The sequence below is a fragment of the Salmo salar genome, chromosome ssa04 (assembly GCF_905237065.1).
Source record: "Salmo salar chromosome ssa04, Ssal_v3.1, whole genome shotgun sequence".
NCBI classification, from domain to species: domain Eukaryota; kingdom Metazoa; phylum Chordata; class Actinopteri; order Salmoniformes; family Salmonidae; genus Salmo; species Salmo salar.
Genome location: NC_059445.1, coordinates 36,277,480 through 36,297,401, shown reverse-complemented (window position 1 = coordinate 36,297,401; position 19,922 = coordinate 36,277,480). Strand labels below are relative to the sequence as shown.

The 19,922-nt window shown below is 41.3% G+C and overlaps 1 protein-coding gene across 3 annotated transcripts in view; it reads right to left on the bottom strand.

Moving 5' to 3' along the window:
* LOC106602903 (G protein pathway suppressor 2) overlaps positions 1-13,403 on the bottom strand; it is a 41,387-nt gene extending 27,984 nt beyond the window's left edge. Inside the window, exons 1-6 of one of the 3 annotated variants that reach the window (XM_014195891.2) lie at positions 13,248-13,403; positions 12,197-12,314; positions 1,865-1,974; positions 1,658-1,770; positions 1,238-1,323; positions 1,056-1,135 (exon numbers count right to left, since the gene is read on the bottom strand). In XM_014195891.2, coding sequence (XP_014051366.1) covers positions 1,056-1,135; positions 1,238-1,323; positions 1,658-1,770; positions 1,865-1,974; positions 12,197-12,290 — 483 coding nt within the window. In that variant the 5' untranslated portion in view covers positions 12,291-12,314; positions 13,248-13,403. Of the gene's footprint in view, positions 1-1,055; positions 1,136-1,237; positions 1,324-1,657; positions 1,771-1,864; positions 1,975-12,196; positions 12,315-12,807; positions 13,102-13,141 lie in introns of those variants that run through there. The other 2 variants (XM_014195890.2, XM_014195889.2) reach the window with 2 other exon arrangements.
* Positions 13,404-19,922: the final 6,519 nt, after the last annotated feature.

Below are 19,922 nucleotides of genomic sequence, written 5' to 3'. Positions count from 1 at the left end.
TGGTTAGTATGCAGGCCACGTTAGAACTGGGACATTTTCAGCTTCCAGGAGTGTGTACAGATCCTTGCGACATGGGGCTATGCATTTTCATGCTTAAACTTCAGTTGATAGCAGGGCATGAACGGCACGGCAATGGGCCTCAGGATCTTGTCACGGTATCTCTGTGCATTCAAATTGCCATTGATAAAATGCAATTGTGTTCGTTGTTAGAAGTTTATGCCTGCCCATTCCATAACACCACCTCCACCATGGGGCACTCTGTTTACAATGTTGACATCAGGAAAGCGCTCGCCCACACGACACCATACATATTGTCTGCCATCTGCCCGGTACAGTTAAATGCGGGATTCATCCATGAAGAGCACACTTCTCCAGCATGCCAGTGGACATCGAAAGTGGGCATTTGCCCACTGAAGTCGGTTACAACACCGAACTGCAGTCAGGCCAAGACCCTGGTAAGGATGTCAAGCTCGCAGATGAGCTATCCTGAAACAGTTTATGACAGTTTGTGCAGAAGTTCTTTGTTTGTGCAAACCCAGTTTCATCAGCTGTCCGGGTGGCTGGTCTCAGATGATCCCACAGGTGAAGAAGGCAGATGTGGAGGTCCTGGGCTGGCGTGGTTACACGTGGTCTGCCAAATTCTCAAAAACGATGTTGGAGGCGGCTTATGGAAGATAAATTAATATAAAATTCTCTGGCAACAGCTCTGGTGGACATTCCTGCAGTCAGCATGCCAATTGCACGCTCCCTCAACTTGAGACATCTGTGACATTGTGTTTTGTAACAAAACCTTTAATTGTACCCAGCACAAGGTGCACCTGTGTAATGATAATCCTTTTCAATCAGCTTCTTAATATGTCACATCTGTCAGGTGGATGGATTATTTTGGCAAAGGAGAAACACTCACTAACAGGGAAGTAAACACATTTCTGCACAAAATAGAGAGAAATATGCTTTTTGTGCGTATGGAACATTTCTGAGATCTTTTATTTCAGGTCATGAAACATGGGACCAACACTTTACATGCGTTTATATTAAGAAGTCCGCTCACTCACCGGAAGGACAGGGGACTGGAACAGCTGTTTACTGCGTTCTCCTAGCAGAGCAGCAGAGCGGCCGTGACTCACTTGACCCGCTGATCATTGATATAGAGAGGAAGGAGACAGAGAGAAAGATAATACACAGTTTGTGTGTATTAACAATCAAACTTATGCTACATGAAATCAATGTGAATTACCTTGCATGCTGAGCAGGTGTTGTCCTGAGTGGGAGTGGATAGCCATGCTGGGCTGGTACGTAGAAGATGTCAGGGTTGTCATATCACTACAGGAAAACAATCATGTCCATGGTCACACACTAGCAGTCAGTCGTAACAATGTGTGTGTATGGTAACAATGTTAATGCTAATCTATCAGCAAATAGGACTGAATCTCACATCAAAAGCCAATAACATAAGTAGGTTGCTTGGGAATGTTTGGATGTGTTAACCTGGTGGGCCCAGATATGTATGCGCTGTCTGTATGATGTCAACAACAACAACAACAACCACCATAGATGTGGTCAAGACAGCACATACAGATCTGGGACCACAAGGCTAAGGACAAGTGATTTTGTAAGACCTCCAGAAAGTTCTTTCAAGAGCCGGTAGAGCCTTTACCTCTGTTCTTTCCTCCGTCTCTTCTCCTCCTCATGGAGCACTTTCTTCAACTGGAGGAAGAGCTGGTGTTTCTCCTCTTGTAGCCCCTGTAGCTTCTCCCCCATCTTCATGATCTAAGGCAGAGAGAGGGGGACAAACAAAGAGGAGTTGAATAAGAGAAATAGAAAGAGGCAGGCACTGGTCAATGTAAAAATCTCAATAACACACCTGCTCTTTTGTCTCATCTAAAGACATTCTCTCCTCCACCTCTTTCTTCCTCTTCCTTTCTTCCTCCTCCTTCTGCTTCTGCTCCATCATTTTGTCTACTTCTTCTTCCTCTGTGGCACAAGGTTGGATGAGGGTGTTTACAGGACAGGAGTTGGAATCAATGACCACGTTCACATGCACACCAATATCCTGTTATTATTCGGGATACTCAAGTATTTTGTTTTTGAGTTGGCGCATATAAACCTCATATCCCGTTTACAAAAGCTTGTATCCCAGTTATGAGAAACCCGGATAAGATGCCTGGTATATGCTAATCTAAGACAGGATACTGTGGCATGTAAACATCTTAGCCCGTTTACTGTTGTTTTTTCTGTCTGTGCAGGCTTAGTTTTGCATATCATGGGTGTTGTGTGATGTTTTAATCGGACTGCCAAACAAATCACTTCAAAAAGTAGCATACCTGCGCCGTTCGATCCACCATATTTACTTAGCCTATTATAATTAATTTACTATAATTTACTACTGGCTACTTTCACCCCTAATTTAGACAATTCTAATTCTGTTTATAATTCCCGAAATCTGGTAGGCCATATTATAATTTCAGAAATTTGGTAGGCCATTTGTTTGTCATAACTTTTTGCCCCAGAAGACTAAATGAAAGTAGTGCGCACCAGAATAATGTCTTACATTGACAGAATGAATGAATTAGTAATCTAGTTAACACCAGTAAAGTTGTCTGTTTCGTTTAGGGACCAGGGAGAAAACACAATAACTCTAAAACAGTAGAAAGATTGGTCCTGTGTGAAATCAAATCAAATTTTAGTCACATGCGCAGAATACAACAGTGAAATGCTTACTTACGAGCCCCTAACCAACAATGCTGTTTAAAAAAAATACGGATAAGAAATAAAAGTAACAAGTAATTAAAGATCAGCGGTAAAATAACAATAGCGAGACTATATACAGGAGGGTACCGATACAGAGTCAATGTGCGGGGGCACCGGTTAGTTGAGGTAATATGTAAATGTAGGTAGAGTTATTAAAGTGACTATGCAAAGATAAACAGAGTAGCAGCGGCGTAAAAGAGGGGGGGCAATCAAATAGTCTGAGTAGGCGTTTGATTAGGTGTTCAGGAGTCTTAAGGCTTGGGGTAGAGGCTGTTTAGAAGCCTCTTGGACCTAGACTTGGCGCTCAGGTACCGGTTGCCGTGCAGTAGTAGAGAGAACAGTCTATGACTAGGGTGGCTGGAGTCTTAAGATTTTTTAGGGCCTTCCTCTGACACCGCCTGGTATAGAGGTCCTGGATGGCAGGAAGCTTGGCCCCAGTGATGTACTGGGCCGTACGTACTACCCTCTGTAGTGCCTTGCGGTCGGAGGCCGAGCAGTTGCCATACCAGGCAGTGGTGCAACCAGTCAGGATGTTCTCGATAGTGCAGCTGTAGAACATTGAGGATCTGAGGAACCATGCCAAATATTTTCAGTCTTCTGAGGGGGAATAGGTTTTGTCATGCCCTCTTCACAACTGTCTTGGTGTGCTTGGGCCATGTTAGTTTGTTGGTGATGTGGACACCCAAGGAACTTGAAGCTCTCAACCTGCTCCACTGCAGCCCCGTCGATGAGAATGAGGGAGTGCTCAATCCTATTTTTCCTGTAGTCCACAATCATCTCCTTTGTCTTGATCACGTTGAGGGAGAGACTGTTGTCCTGGCACCAAATTGCCAGGTCTGTGACCTCCTCCCTATAGGCGGTCTCGTCGTTGATCAGGCCTACCACTGTTGTGTCGTCTGCAAACTTAATGATGGTGTTGGGAGTCGTGCATGGCAGTGCAGTCATGAGTGAACAGGGAGTACAGGAGAGGACTGAGCACGCACCCCTGAGGGGCCCCTGTGTTACCTACCCTTACCACCTGGGGGCGTTCTGTCAGGAAGTCCAGGATCCAGTTGCAGAGGGAGGTGTTAAGTCCCAGGGTCCTTAGCGTATTGATGAACTTTGAGCGCACTACGTTGTTGAACTCTGAGCTGTTGTCAATGAATAGCATTCTCACATAGGTGTTCCTTTTCTCCAGGTGGGAAAGGGCAGTGTGGAGTGCAACAGAGATAGTATCATCTGTGGATCTGTTGCAGCAGTATGCAAATTGGAGTGGGTCTAGGGTTTCTGGGATAATGGTGTTGACGTGAGCCATGACCAGCCTTTCAAAGCCTTGTGAATGTTGACCTGTTTAAAGGTCTTACTCACATCGGCTGCGGCGAGCGTGATCACAGTTTTCCAGAACAGCTGGTGCTCTCATGCACGTTTCAGTGTTATTTGCCTCGAAGTAAGCATAGAAGTAGTTTAGCTCGTCTGGTAGGCTCGTGTCACTGGGCAGCTCTTGGCTGTGCTTCCCTTTATAGTCTAATGGTTTGCAAGCCCTGCCACATTCGACGAGCGTCAGAGCCGGTGTAGTACGATTCGATTTTAGTCCTGTATTGACACTTTGCCTGTTTGATGATTAGTCGGAGGGCATAGCGGGATTTCTTATAAACTTCCGGGTTAGAGTCCCACTCCTTGAAAGCGGCAGCTCTAGCCTTTAGCTCAGTGCGGATGTTGCCTGTAATCCATGGCTTCTGGTTGGGGTAGGTACGTACGGTCACTGTGGTGACGACGTCATCGATGCGCTTATTGATGAAGCCATTGACTGATATGGTGTACTCCTCAATGACATCAGAGGAATCCCGGAACATATTCCTGTCTGTGCTAGCAAAACAGTCCTGTAGCTTAGCATCTGCTTCGTCCGACCGCTTATTGATCTAGTCACTGGTGCTTCCTGCTTTAATTTTTGCTTGTAAGCAGGAATCAGAAGGATAGAATTATTGTCAGATTTGCCAAATGGAGGGCGAGAGAGAGCTTTGTACGCGTCTGTGTGTGTGGAGTAAAGGTGGTCCAGAGTTTTTTTTCCCCCTCTGGTTGCACATTAAACATGCTAATAGAAATTTGGTAAAATGGATTTAAGTTTCCCTGCATTAAAGTCTGCAGCTACTAGGAGCGCCGCCTCTGGTTGAGCGTTTTCTTGTTTTCTTATTGCGTAATACAGCTCATTCCATGCTGTCTTAGTGCCAGCCTCTGACTGTGGTAGTATGTAAACAGCTATGAAAAATACAGATACTCTCTAGGTATGTAGTGTGGTCTACAGTTTATCATGAGATACTCTACCTCATGCGAGCAATAGCTCAAGACTTCCTTAGATATCGTGCACCAGCTGTTATTTACAAAAATACATAGTCCTCCGCCCCTTGTCTTACCAGACGCCGCTGTTCTACAGACGCCGCTGTTCTATCCTGACGGTGCAGCGTATAACCAGCGTATAACCAGCGTACAACCAGTATGTTGATGGTGTCGATAAGATATTACAGTTTTGAATGTCCCATTGGTAGTTTAATCTTCCGCGTAGGTCTTATATTTTATTGTCCAAAGATTGCACGTTAGCTAACAGAATGGAAAGAAGTGGGGGTTTATTCGATCGTCTACGAATTCTCAGAAGGCAGCCTGCCCTCCAGACCATTTTTCTTAGCCTCCTCTTCACGCAAATTACGGGGATCTGGGCCTGTTCCCGAGAAAGCAGTATATCGTTAGCGTCGGCCTCGTTAAAGGAAAAAAATGGATTCTATCAGTCCGTTGTGAGTAATTGCTGTCCTGATGTCCAGAAGTTATTTTTGGTCATGAGAGACGAGACTGTAGCGGCAACATTATGTACAAAATAAGTTAAAAAATAAGTTGCAAATAAACAAACAAAAAAACACAATCGGTTGGGGGCACATAAAACATCTGCCTTCTTCTCCAGCGCCATTTTACCAAATGTCTAGTGTCATCAGTTTGACGGGTTTTAAGGAAATGAAAAGCTGAGAAAATGACAACACTTTTCTGATAAGACTTCAGTTCCTCATGGGTGCATATTTTATGTGGCTGAAATACTGCATGCTTGCATAACAGTGTCAAAGACAACACATACAGTGAGGGAAAAAAGTATTTGATCCCCTGCTGATTTTGTACATTTGCCCACTGACAAAGAAATGATCAGTCTATAATTTTAACGGTAGGTTTATTTGAACAGAGACAGAATAACAACAAAAAAATCCTGAAAAACGCATGTCAAAAATGTTATAAATTTATTTGCATTTTAATGAGGTAAATAAGTATTTGATCCACTCTCAATCAGAAAGATTTCTGGCACCCAGGTGTCTTTTATACAGGTAATGAGCTGAGATTAGGAGCACACTCTTAACCTCTATGGGCTAGGTGGGACGTCCCACCTACTCAACAGCCAGTGTAATCCCGTGGCGCAATATTCAAATACCTCAAAAATGCAAAAACTTCCATTTTTCAAACATATGACTATTTTACACCATTTTAAAGACAAGACTCTCGTTAATCTAACCACACTGTCCGATTTCAAAAAGGCTTTACAACGAAAGCAAAACATTAGATTATGTCAGCAGAGTACCCAGCCAGAAATAATCAGACACCCATTTTTCAAGCTAGCATATAATGTCACATAAACCCAAACCACAGCTAAATGCAGCACTAACCTTTGATGATCTTCATCAGATGACAACCCTAGGACATTATGTTATACAATACATGCATGTTTTGTTCAATCAAGTTCATATTTATATCAAAAACCAGCGTTTTACATTAGCATGTGACTAGCATGTGACTAGCATTCCCACCGAACACTGCCGGTGAATTTACTAAATTACTCACGATAAACGTTCACAAAAAACATAACAATTATTTTAAGAATTATAGATACAGAACTCCTCTATGCACTCGATATGTCCGATTTTAAAATAGCTTTTCGGTGAAAGCACATTTTGCAATATTCTAAGTAGATAGCCCGGCATCACAGGGCTAGCTATTTAGACACCCAGCAAGTTTAGCACTCACCAAAGTCAGATTTACTATAAGAAAAATGTTATTACCTTTGCTGTTCTTCGTCAGAATGCACTCCCAGGACTTCTACTTCAATAACAAATGTTGGTTTGGTCCCAAATAATCCATTGTTATATCCAAATAGCGGCGTTTTGTTCGTGCGTTCAAGACACTATCCGAAAGGGTAAATAAGGGTGACGAGCATGGTGCATTTCGTGACAAAAAAAAATCTAAATATTCCATTACTGTACTTCGAAGCATGTCAACCGCTGTTTAAAATCAATTTTTATGCAATTTTTCTTGTAAAAAAGCGATAATATTCCGACCGGGAAATCGTTTTTTATTACAAAGAGAGTGAAAGTAAAAGCATGCTATCCCCTCATGCACGAGCCTCAGTCTAATGGCCCTCTGATAGAGCAATTGCCAAACGCGCTAATGTGTTTCAGCCTGGGGATGGAATTACATCGTTCAGCTTTTTCCAGCCTTCTGAGAGCCCATGGGAGCCGTAGGAAGTGTCACGTCATGCCAGAGATCCCCTGTATTTGTTAGAGATGATCAAGGAGGGCAAGAAATGGTCAGACAGGCCACTTCCTGTAAGGAATCTTCTCAGGTTTTGGCCTGCCAAATGAGTTCTGTTATACTCACAGACACCATTCAAACAGTTTTAGAAACTTTAGGGTGTTTTCTATCCAAAGCCAATAATTATATGCATATTCTAGTTACTGGGCAGGAGTAGTAACCAGATTAAATCGGGTACGTTTTTTATCCAGCCGTGCAAATACTGCCCCCTAGCCCCAACAGGTTAAAGGGAGTGCTCCTAATCGCAGCTTGTTACCTGTATAAAAGACACCTGTCCACAGAAGCAATCAGATTCCAAACTCTCCACCATGGCCAAGACCAAAGAGCTCTCCAAGGATGTCAGGGACAGGATTGTAGACCTACACAAGGCTGGAATGGGCTACAAGACCATCGCCAAGCAGCTTGGTGAGAAGGTGAACATTTGGTGTGATTATTCGCAAATGGAAGAAACACAAAATAACTGTCAATCTCCCTCGGCCTGGGGCTCCATGCAAGATCTCACCTCGTGGAGTTGCAATAACCATGAGAACGTTGAGGAATCAGCCCAGAACTACACGGGAGGATCTTGTCAATGATCTCAAGGCAGCTGGGACCATAGTCACCAAGAAAACAATTGGTAACACACTACGCCGTGAAGGACTGAAATCCTGCAGCGCCCGCAAGGTCCCCCTGCTCAAGAAAGCACATATACATGCCCGTACTAAGTAGAGGTCAACCGATTAATCGTTCAAGTTTTCATAACAATCGGTATTTTTGGCCACCGATTTGCCGAATGTATTTGTATTTATTTTTTAACTAGGCAAGTCAGTTAAGAACACATTCTTATTTTCAATGCTGGGCTAACTGCCTTGTTCAGGGGCAGAACGACAGATTTTTACCTTGTCAGCTTGGGGATTCAATCTTGCAACCTTACGGTTAACTAGTCCAACGCTCTAACCACCTGCTTTACATTGCACTCCACGAGGAGCCTGCCTGTTACGCGAATGCAGTAAGAAGCCAAGGTAAGTTGCTAGCTAGCATTAAACTTATCTTATAAAAAACTATCAATCAATCAATCATAATCACCAGGTAACTACACATGGTTGATGATATTACTAGTTTATCTAGCCTGTCCTGCGTTGCATATAATCGATGTGGTGCGCATTCGCAAAAAAGGACTGTCGTTGCTCCAACATGTACCTAACCATAAACATCAATGCTTTTCTTAAAATCAATACACAAGTATATATTTTTAAACTTGCATATTTAGTTAATATTGCCTGCTACCATGAATTTCTTTTAACTAGGGAAAATGTGTCACCTCTGCAACAGAGTCAGGGTATATGCAGCAGTTTTGGCCGCCTGGCTCGTTGCGAACTGTGTGAATACTATTTCTTCCTAACAAAGACAGCCAACTTCGCCAAACGGGGGATGATTAAACAAAAGCGCATTTGCGAGAAAAGCACAATCGTTGCACGACTGTACCTAACCATAAACATCAATTCCTTTCTTCAAATCAATACACAGAAGTATATATTTTTAAACCTGCATATTTAGCTAAAAGAAATCCAGGTTAGCAGGCAATATTAACCAGGTGAAATTGTGTCAGTTCTCTTGCGTTCATTGCACGCAGAGTCAGGGTATATGAACTAATTTGCCAGAATTTTACATAATTACGAAATAACATTGAAGGTTGTGCAATGTAACAGCAATATTTAGACTTAGGGATGCCACCCGTTAGATAAAATACGGAACGGTTCCGTATTTCACTGAAAAAAATAAACGTTTTGTTTTCGAGATGATAGTTTCCGGATTCGACCATATTAATGACCTAAGGCTCGTATTTCTGTGTGTTTATTATATTATAATTACATGGCACATATTGCACTTTTACTTTTTTCTCCAACACTGTTTTTTGCATTATTTAAACCAAATTGAACATGTTTTATTATTTATTTGAGGATAAATTGATAATATAATACATAAATACTAAGTTAAAATAAGTGTTCATTCAGTATTGTTGTAATTGTCATTATTACAAATACATTAAAAAAATATATATATACATATACAATATCGGCCGATTAATCGGCAGAGGCTTTTTTTGGTCCTCCAATAATTGGCGTTGAAAAATCATAATCGGTCGACCTCTAGTCTGAAGTTTGCCAATGAACATCTGAATGATTCAGAGGACAACTGGGTGAAAGTGTTGTGGTCAGATGAGACCAAAATGGAGCTCTTTGGCATCAACTCAACTCACCGTGTTTGGAGGAGGAGGAATGCTGCCTATGACCCCAAGAACACCATCCCCACCGTCAAACATGGAGGTGGAAACATTATGCTTTGGGGGTGTTTTTCTCCTAAGGGTACAGGACAATTTCACCGCATCAAAGGGACGATGGACGGGGCCATGTACCGTCAAATCTTGGGTGAGAACCTCCTTCCCTCAGCCAGGGCATTGAAAATGGGTCGTGGATGGGTATTCCAGCATGACAATGACCCAAAACACACGGCCAAGGCAACAAAGGAGTGGCTCAAGAAGAAGCACATTAAGGTCCCGGAGTGGCCTAGCCAGTCTCCAGACCTTAATCCCATAGAAAATCTGTGGAGGGAGCTGAAGGTTTGAATTGCCAAACGTCAGCCTCGAAACCTTAATGACTTGGAGAAGATCTGCAAAGAGTGGGACAAAATCCCTCCTGAGATGTGTGCAAACCTGGTGGCCAACTACAAGAAACATCTGACCTCTGTGATTGCCAACAAGGGTTTTGCCACCAAGTACTAAGTCATGTTTTGCAGAGGGGTCAAATACTTATTTCCCTCATTAAAATGCAAATCAATTTATAACATTTTTGACATGCGTTTTTCTGGATTTGTTTGTTGTTATTCTGTCTCTCACTGTTCAAATAAACCTACCATTGAAATTATAGACTGATCATTTCTTTGTCAGTGGGCAAACGTACAAAATCAGCAGGGGATCAAGTACTTTTTTCCCTCACTGTAACACATGTATTCACATTTTATCAAGAGATGCAGAAAGAAATCATATTACTCCACTCCTTGTCCCAAGACAAAATTCACATTGCTCTATTGCCCTAAGCTATGTTTAAACTGTTGTGGTCCATGTTGCTGTTATCTAGACTTGGCTCTCCTATTCTTACCACTTTGCCCATTCATATTCAAGGTTAGAACTACCTTTCTAGGGGTTCTGATGCCTCTAGCCTTGATATGCATTTGATAACACATCTACAGTATTTCACTTTTTAACCTCACTAGGGTAGGGAGCAATATTTTCACCTCCGGATGAAAAGCGTGCCCAAGGTAAACTGCCTGCTACTCAGGCCCAGAAGCTAGGATATGCATATAATTGGTAGATTTGGATAGAAAACTCTAAAGTTTCCAAAACTGTTAAATAATGTCTGTGAGTATAACAGAACTGATATGGCAGGCGAAAACCTGAGGAAAATCCATCCAGGAAGTGCCATTATTTTGAAATGGCTGTTTTTCCAATGAAAGCCTATCCACCAATTAAAGGGATAGGACGAAGATTCCGTTCCCTATGGCTTCCACTTGTTGTTAACAGTCTTTAGACATTGTTTCAGGCTTTTATTCTGAAAAATAGGGCAGAATGACCACCTTGAGTGAGTGCATAGTGGGATGACCCTAGAGCTGTTTTCTGCGCACGACCGAGAGCGCGCCTTCCTTGTTTTTCTTTTATATTGTCCGGTTTAAATATTATCAATTATTTAGGCTAAAAACAACCTGAGGATTGATTATAAACATCGTTTGACATGTTTCTACGAACTTTACGGATACTATTTGGAATTTTCGTCTGCCTGTTGTGACTGCATTTGAGCCATTGGATTACTGAACAAAACGCGCCAACAAAATGGAGGTTTTGGATATAAAGAGGGTCTTTATCGAACAAAACAAACATTTGTGTAACTGGGAGTCTTGTGAGTGTAACCATACGAAGATCAAAGGTAAGTGATTCATTTTATTGCTATTTCTGACTTTCATGACTAATCTACTTGGCTGGTAACTAACTGTATGTAATGTTTTGTGTGATGGGCGCTGTCCTCAGATAATCGCATGGTTTGCTTTCGCCGTAAAGCCTTTTTGAAATCTGACACGGCAGCTGGATTAACAACAAGTTAAGCTTTATTTTGATGTATTACACTTGTGATTTCATGAAAGTTAAATATTTATAGTAATTTAATTTGAATTTGGTGCTCTGGAATTTCACCGGATGATTGAATAAAGATGTTCAAAAGAGGACATGTATTATATCTTTGTACTCCCTGATGAAGGCCATGCAGCCAAAACGCATCAGAGTTTTTAAACTGTTTCCATTGAACATGCCATACAAATAAAGGCATTTTAATTAATTATATTAAAAGAGTACCTTGGTCCTCTTTTCTTTTTGATTACCAATTTACCACTTTTACAAAAGAGCACCTTCTGTCTACCAAAATCTACTATTGTGTACCTTAGCAGCACTTCCCTTCCTTTTTATATATAAAAATGTTTTATTAAAAGTTTGTTGTATAATTTCACTGAAAGAAATGCATCAATCTGCAGGTGTTAATATTATGCTACATGTGAGAGGTTATATGACTACAGTCAGCGTCCATATCGCAGTTACTATTCCATTTAACCCATATGAACCTAAGTTAGGAATATTTTGTTTATTCATGAGAATAGGGATACTCAGGATATCAAATGTAAACAGCTAATCCCGAATTCGACCTTAAGCAGGATATGAGCCACTATCCGGAAAACTGTGTGCATGTAAACATGGTCAGTGTGTTACCTGTAACTTTGTTTGAGTTTGCAAACTCCCAGTGTCATTGGGTAGAGTGTTCTTTCTTACCTTGTCTCTTGCGGTCTCGCTCCTGCATGATGTGCTTGTGCAGGGCGCGTGCCATGGCATTGGACAGTTTGGGCCTCTCTAATAGAGCAGGCATAATGGTAGGGATTGGTGGGGCCAGCTAAGAACAGACAGACACAGGAAGAAAGTGAGCCCACGAATCATCACTGACATTGCTAACATATGTTTACATCTATTTGCCTACCACAGTCCTTCATTAATCAAACAATACATGACTCAATCAGGCTGTTATATATTCCCTAATAAGTAGATCACAACACCATAAATGTAAATCTAAACTATAATAATATATTAAACTAGCAAACGAGCTATGTCTGAAGCCAGCTACAATATGACTGACTTGCTGAAATGTCAGCAGCAGACTCTAGCTACTGTACTTAAATATGGTAGCCTATGTCGAGGATGTGATCATGATTTTGTGATTCGACAGTTTTGTGGCAACGTTATACAATAAAAATGCGTAATATTACAAAATCATGTTCACATCCTTGACATAGGCTACCATATTTAATAATAATAATAACAACAACAAACTAACACTATAATCAAGAATAAACTATAGGCTAAATTGTATTACTAAGTGGCTAACAAACCGGTAACATAGCTAGCCAAGTTAGCAGCTAGCTTTTAACGACGACTTGCTTGTTGACTAATTGCACGATGGTAATCTCACACGAGCAGTTTAGCATTAACTAGCTAACGTGAACTTGGTGACTTTTGGAAATCAATCTGACTACTTTGAAATCACACACGGGAAGCCTGACTCTATAGCGAGCTAACGTTAGCTAGATAGCAACGCTATCTAAAAACATCAAGAATGTACAGTTTGGCAAGCGAACGTTGTGGCTAGCTAAACTACACATCCTCGCATATCTAGCTAGCGAACAGTCTTGCAATACTATTGCGTAGAATCCTTTCAAAACGCACTTTTATCCGTGCCAGAAAATATGTCTTTGTTAGTCTGGTTTGCAGATAAAATATTATAAAAGCCCAACGTTGACACTACAGCTGATACTGTTGAGTGTGACGTTACCGAGTTTCTGAATGTTGCCAAAATCAACAACAACAAAAAAGCTGTGGGAATTTGACACTTTATGCATTAACGACAGCCAGAAGAAGAAATAATAATTATTCTTCTTCGGTGGAGTTTAACGGCTGTTGGCATCCAATTTGTTGCGTTACTGCCCCCAACTGAGCTATAGTATAAATCCGTTACACTTTGTGATACAAAATGGGTCAAATTCAATACAATTTTTTTCTTCATTATCCTACTAACCCTACACTCATTAAAACCCACCACGTTATTCCACTACTGTAAAACCCTATCTGATCCTACCCCGGGCCAATGACCTGAGAGGTCGGGACACTACCACTCAACACACCCTGTAACTCTTCTTTAGTCAAATCTCGTATCCTCAATTACTTCTCTGCAGATGCCACCACAACATCCATTTTCTGTGATTTACGTTAAATCTCAGCAGTACTGTTGATAACCATTGCTATGAACGCTAAGAAGCCAACCTTACTAAAACATATATCACTCATTGGCCTATCCATCTGTCCTGGCGCAGATCTACTATTCACACAGATCCTCTCAGAATCCCTCACCCTTGATCCACCTTCCTCTACTTTCTTCACTGCGTCAGAATACAACATTTTCTGCACTACTCTGACCCTGGCCACCTCAACCTGCTTCTCTCGTACCGGACACCTCCGATCCCCAGAAACATGTACACCCCTACAGTTGACACACAACTTTTCCCACCGAAACGACACATTCCTCTGTCCAACACCTTCAAATCTCCCTCATACACACTGCTGCGACATGACCATAAACCTAACACCTATAACACTGCAGTGTATTCAGCACAAAAGCTGAGACAGCATAACTCATATATCCTAACATTACATTGTCAGGTAAAGACTGAATCAAAGCTCAAAAGAACAGACTGTGTCACCTCTGTTTCACCACACTCCCCACTGGATCTGCGTCGCACCAAACGGCGAGCGTCGCAGACACCAGGAATCTCCAACGTAAAAATAAATTAAATAAATACAATTTAAATAAAAAATTGTTTTTTTAAATTATCAATAATTTTAAAATAATAATAATTTAAAAAATAATAAATAAAAAGATTTTAAAAAATAAATAAAAATAAAGACATAACATTTTTTACAAATCTCCAACGTAAATTGCCCCACCTCCACACTCCAGAAATCACTCCCTTCAATGGTGTCCTGTACCTAAGCATACGGGGGTGATATGTGCCAGAATTAAGCCTAGGCAAACCTACCACCTTGTGGCTGTCACCTACCATTGAACATCTGACTGACATGACATGATATTAACGTCTGCGTGACGCCTGCGTGTAACATGTCGTCATACCAACAGCTTAATAACGTCTGCGTGACGCTTGCATGTTAATGAAAGTCATAAGGTGCATAGTTTATATTTATATGAATTAAATCTCAACAATAAATGTTAGAAACTGACTGTTTTTCCAGTGCAAGTCGACATTCCGAAGTAGCCAGTAGTGTAGCCTACAGCTTGTGTATTTCCTGTTATCGCAAATTGCCTAGAAAAGATGATGCCCAATCTAATCTGTTTTTCCCTCAACACCTCATGGTATGTTATTTTATCTCGCTGTATAGATCTAAATGTTGTTAGCCAATCACAAACTGTGTTGTTACCAGTTCCCAGTAGCCTACATCAGACAACCAATAAGAGTTGTGTCCATGGCTTTCAGTCGAATAGAGGAGTTTGTAGGCTATTTTAGGATCCTTGGGATGTCCATACCTCAACCAAGTATCAATGTAAGATAGTTAAGTTTAGTGTTAGTTAAGGGTTATAATTTAGGGTTTAGGAATGTCCAAAGGAATCCAGAGACGGACATGGTATTTAAGAGCTCGGCAGAGACGCAGGCATTCATACAAGCAGCAGTGTCTGCCCCAGATAGTTTCCTTAGAAACAATGCAAAATAATTACCAAGATGTCTTTGATCCGATTGAGGAGTAAGTAGGCTATATTTAAGTTGTGATATCGTAAGTAAATATTTAGGCCTACTGTGTTGATAAGGCAAATTTGGCTTATTTGAAAATAATTACTTTTTGTTGATAATGAGTTGATAACGTACTGTCGAAAGCAGGTAGGCAATGTAATTTACTGTGTCGATAAAGGAATAGGCTACTGTACAATAATAACGTAATTTGATGTGCTAGTATCATTTATTTCATGGATGAATTAAATTGTAAATGAAAATATACACACGTGGTGCTATGGGATATATACATATTTTACATTGTAAGACGATGCCAACGTGTGCTGGAGCTATGGGTTTATTTTTCCACTGTCACTAGCTCTACACATTCACACTCTAACTGAATTGAATAGGGGATGCATAACTACTTTTCACTGAAGAGGTTAACGAGGTACAACGTTCAACTTCGATCAAAGACCTTAAAATCAGGCCTGACAAGACCAATGAAATCATAACGGTATCCTAATATAGTGTGAATACAGGAGTAGCCTATTCTACAATAATATAACTGTATGTGCTTCTATTATTTATCTAATTGATAAATAAAATTGGAAATGTGGATGGTACGCACTTCATTCAATGATTACGGTATTGTACAAGGTAGATACAGGAGTAGCCTATAGTCTACAGTAATAATGTCATTGAATGTGCTATATTATAATTTATTTTGTTGGTGAATTCACTTGTAAATGGGGATGGGTAGGCTACCTCATTCAGTGAATACTGAATGTCTTGCTATCTCTGGAAGTATGTTAATGAAAGCTTTTCAGCTGTTGAACTAAGACAAGGTCAAACTAATTTCTAAATCTATTTTTATTTTAGTCAAGAAGTGATGAGCCAGAGCAACCAATCAGCGTCACTGTGGATGTTCTCACCCACCACCCACACTGTTCTCCCACCACAAGCAACCACATCCTATTCTCCTGTTCAATTAATTTTCCGCCACACTGAAAAGGACTGTACAAACATACCTCTGTGCCCATCTCATTGCAGCATGATCCATCCAAGGCCAAAGCTGGACGCCTCAAATGTGAGAAATGTAAACAAGATGCTACTGTAGTTTGTCTGTGTGTGTGTGTGTGTGTGTGTGTGTGTGTGTGTGTGTGTGTGTGTGTGTGTGTGTGTGTGTGTGTGTGTGTGTGTGTGTGTGTGTGTGTGTGTGTGTGTGTGTGTGTGTGTGTATGGATGGAGTTCCAAGAAAATACATGAGAAGATGGCAAAAGAGATAGTGGTGAGAGCATACAGTATGAAAATAAAGACCCCTTGGGATCTAAAATGAGTGTGGAGTGCCCTCGTGTCTCCTTTTTGTTTGTTTGAGGATACTACAGTCACCCCTGGTGGTGGTTCTTGGAACACCGCTATTTATGTCTGAGCAGAGGTGAACAAAAACCTTAAAAGGTGGTGGTGCTATGTTGCGTGTTATCTTGAATACCAGGCAGATGTGTGAGTATAGAATGAAATGGTCTAAACTTAACAGGCTAAACTTGTTGAGTACACTCTTTTGAGAAAGGGGTTCCAACAGGGTTCTTTGGCTGTCAGCAAAGGAGAACACTTTTTGGTTCCAGGTAGAAGTCTTTTTGGTTCCATGTAGAACCCTCTGTGGAATAGAGCCCAAAAGGGTTCTACCTAGAGACAGAAGGGGTTCTACCTGGAACCAAAAAGGGTTCTCCTATTAGGGCAGCGGAAAAATCCTTTTAGTTTGTAGATGGCACCTTTTTATCTGAGTGTAAGCCTATATTAAAAAAATTGTATTGGTCACATACACGTGTTTAGAAGGTGTTATTGCGGGTGTAGCAAAATGCTTGTGTTTCTAGCTCCAACAGTGCAGTAATATCTAACAATTTCACAACAATACACATAATACACACAAATCTAAAGTAAAGGAATGTAATTAAGAATATATAAATATTTGGACGAGCAATGTCAGAGCGGCATAGACTAAGATACAGTAGAATAGAATACAGTATTTACATATGAGATGAGTAATGCAAAATACGTACACATTAAAGTGACTAGTGTTCCATTATTAAAGTGGCCAGTGAAGTCTTTGATATGTTCTCTTTTGAAGAACATATCAAGACTGTTTCAAGGACAGCTTTTTTCCATCTACGTAACATTGCAAAAATCAGAAACTTTCTGTCCAAAAATGATGCAGAAAAATTAATCCATGCTTTTGTTACTTCTAGGCTGGACTACTGCAATGCTCTACTTTCCGGCTACCCGGATAAAGCACTAAACAAACTTCAGTTAGTGCTAAATACGGCTGCTAGAATCCTGACTAGAACCAAAATATTTGATCATATTACTCCAGTGCTAGCCTCCCTACACTGGCTTCCTGTTAAGGCAAGGGCTGATTTCAAGGTTTTACTGCTAACCTACAAAGCATTACATGGGCTTGCTCCTACCTATCTTTCCGATTTGGTCCTGCCGTACATACCTACACATACGCTACGGTCACAAGATGCAGGCCTCCTAATTGTCCCTAGAATTTCTAAGCAAACGGCTGGAGGTAGGGCTTTCTCCTATAGAGCTTCATTTTTATGGAATGGTCTGCCTACCCATGTGAGAGACGCAGACTCAGTCTCAACCTTTAAGTCTTTACTGAAGACTTATCTCTTCAGTAGGTCCTATGATTAAGTATAGTCTGGCCCAGGAGTGTGAAGGTGAACGGAAAGGCTGGAGCAACGAACCGCACTTGCTGTCTCTGCCTTGCCGGTTCCCCTCTCTCCACTGGGATTCTCTGCCTCTAACCCTATTACAGGGGCTGAGTCACTGGCTTACTGGTGTTCTTCCATGCCGTCCATGGGAGGGGTGCGTCACTTGAGTGGGTTGAGTCACTGACGTGGTCTTCCTGTCTGGGTTGCCCCCCCCCCCCCCTTTTGGGTTGTGCCGTGGCGGAGATCTTTGTGGGCTATACTCGGCCTTGTCTTAGGACGGTAAGTTGGTGGTTGGAGACATCCCTCTAGTGGTGTGGGGGCTGTGCTTTGGCAAAGTGGGTGGGGTTATATCCTGCCTGTTTGGCCCTGTCCGGGGGTATCATCGGATGGGGCCACAGTGTCTTCTGATCCCTCCTGTCTCAGCCTCCAGTATTTATGCTGCAGTAGTTTATGTGCCGGGGGGCTAGGGTCAGTCTGTTACATCTGGAGTATTTCTCTTGTCTTATCCGGTGTCCTGTGTGAATTTAAATATGCTCTCTCTAATTCTCTCTTTCGTTCTTTCTTTCTTTCTCTCGGAGGACCTGAGCCCTAGGACCATGCCTCAGGACTACCTGGCATGATGACTCCTTGCTGTTCCCAGTCCACCTGGCCGTGCTGCTGCTCCAGTTTCAACTGTTCTGCCTGCGGCTATGGAACCCTGACCTGTTCACCGGACGTGCTTGTTGCACCGTCGACAACTACTATGATTATTATTATTTGACCATGCTGGTCATTTATGAACATTTTAACATCTTGACCATGCTCTGTTATAATATCCATCCGGCACAGCCAGAAGAGGACTGGCCACCCCTCATAGCCTGGTTCCTCTCTAGGTTTCTTCCTAGGTTTTTGGCCTTTCTAGGGAGTTTTTCCTAGGGAGTTTTTCCTAGCCACCGTGCTTCTTTCACATGCATTGCTTGCTGTTTGGGGTTTTAGGCTGGGTTTCTGTACAGCACTTTGAGATATCAGCTGATGTACGAAGGGCTATAAAAATAAATTTGATTTGATTTGATTTATATAGGGCAGCAGTGGTGGTTCTGTGGTTTTCTGTAAAAATACATATAAAAAAATTCCTTGGTGTTGGGGAGTTAACATAATCAGAAATACTATGAAATATCCACACTTTTAACACAGATTTGCAAGCAGGCAAAGTAACCGATGTGTGCTGAGGCATGTGTGATCACTCAACATTGACAGGACAGACAAAAAAGACATGCTCACATGCAAACAAAAGATAGCATGTGTCTAACTTGCACCGTTATGCAATTATTAGGAGACTAGATACAAATAGCTAATCCTGGCTACCAATGTTCGAGCATGAATTTATTGAGGCAAGCAGATCAGAGATGTCAAGGTGGTACCTAAGCAAATGCCATTGTTATATGTGAGAGGCACACATATGTATGGTCTATTTTTTGTGTTTTATTTTGTTTGTTATTTTATGGAGCCATCCCTTGTATAATTTTCTAGGCCTCACAGGTATTTACATTTAATGTACAGTTGAAGTCAGAAGTTTACATAGCCAAAGTAGCCAAATACATTTAAACTCAGTTTTTCACAATTCCTGACATTTAATCTTAGTAAAAATTCCCTGTTTTAGGTCAGTTACGATCACCACTTTATTTTAAGAATGTGAAATGTCAGAATAATAGAGAGAATTATTTATTTTCAGCTTTTATTTCTTTCATCACATTCCCAGTGGGTCAGAAGTTTACATACACTCAATTAGTATTTGGTAGCATTGCCTTTAAAATGTTTAACTTGGGTCAAACATTTCTGGTAGACTTCCACAAGCTTCCCACAATAAGTTGGGTGAATTTTGGCCCATTCCTCCTGACAGAGCTGGTGTAACTGAATCAGGTTTGTAGGCCTCCTTTCTCGCACACACTTTTTCAGTTCTGCCCAGAAATGTTCTATAGGATTGAGATCAGGACTTTGATGGCCACTCCAATACCTTGACTTTGCTGTCCTTAA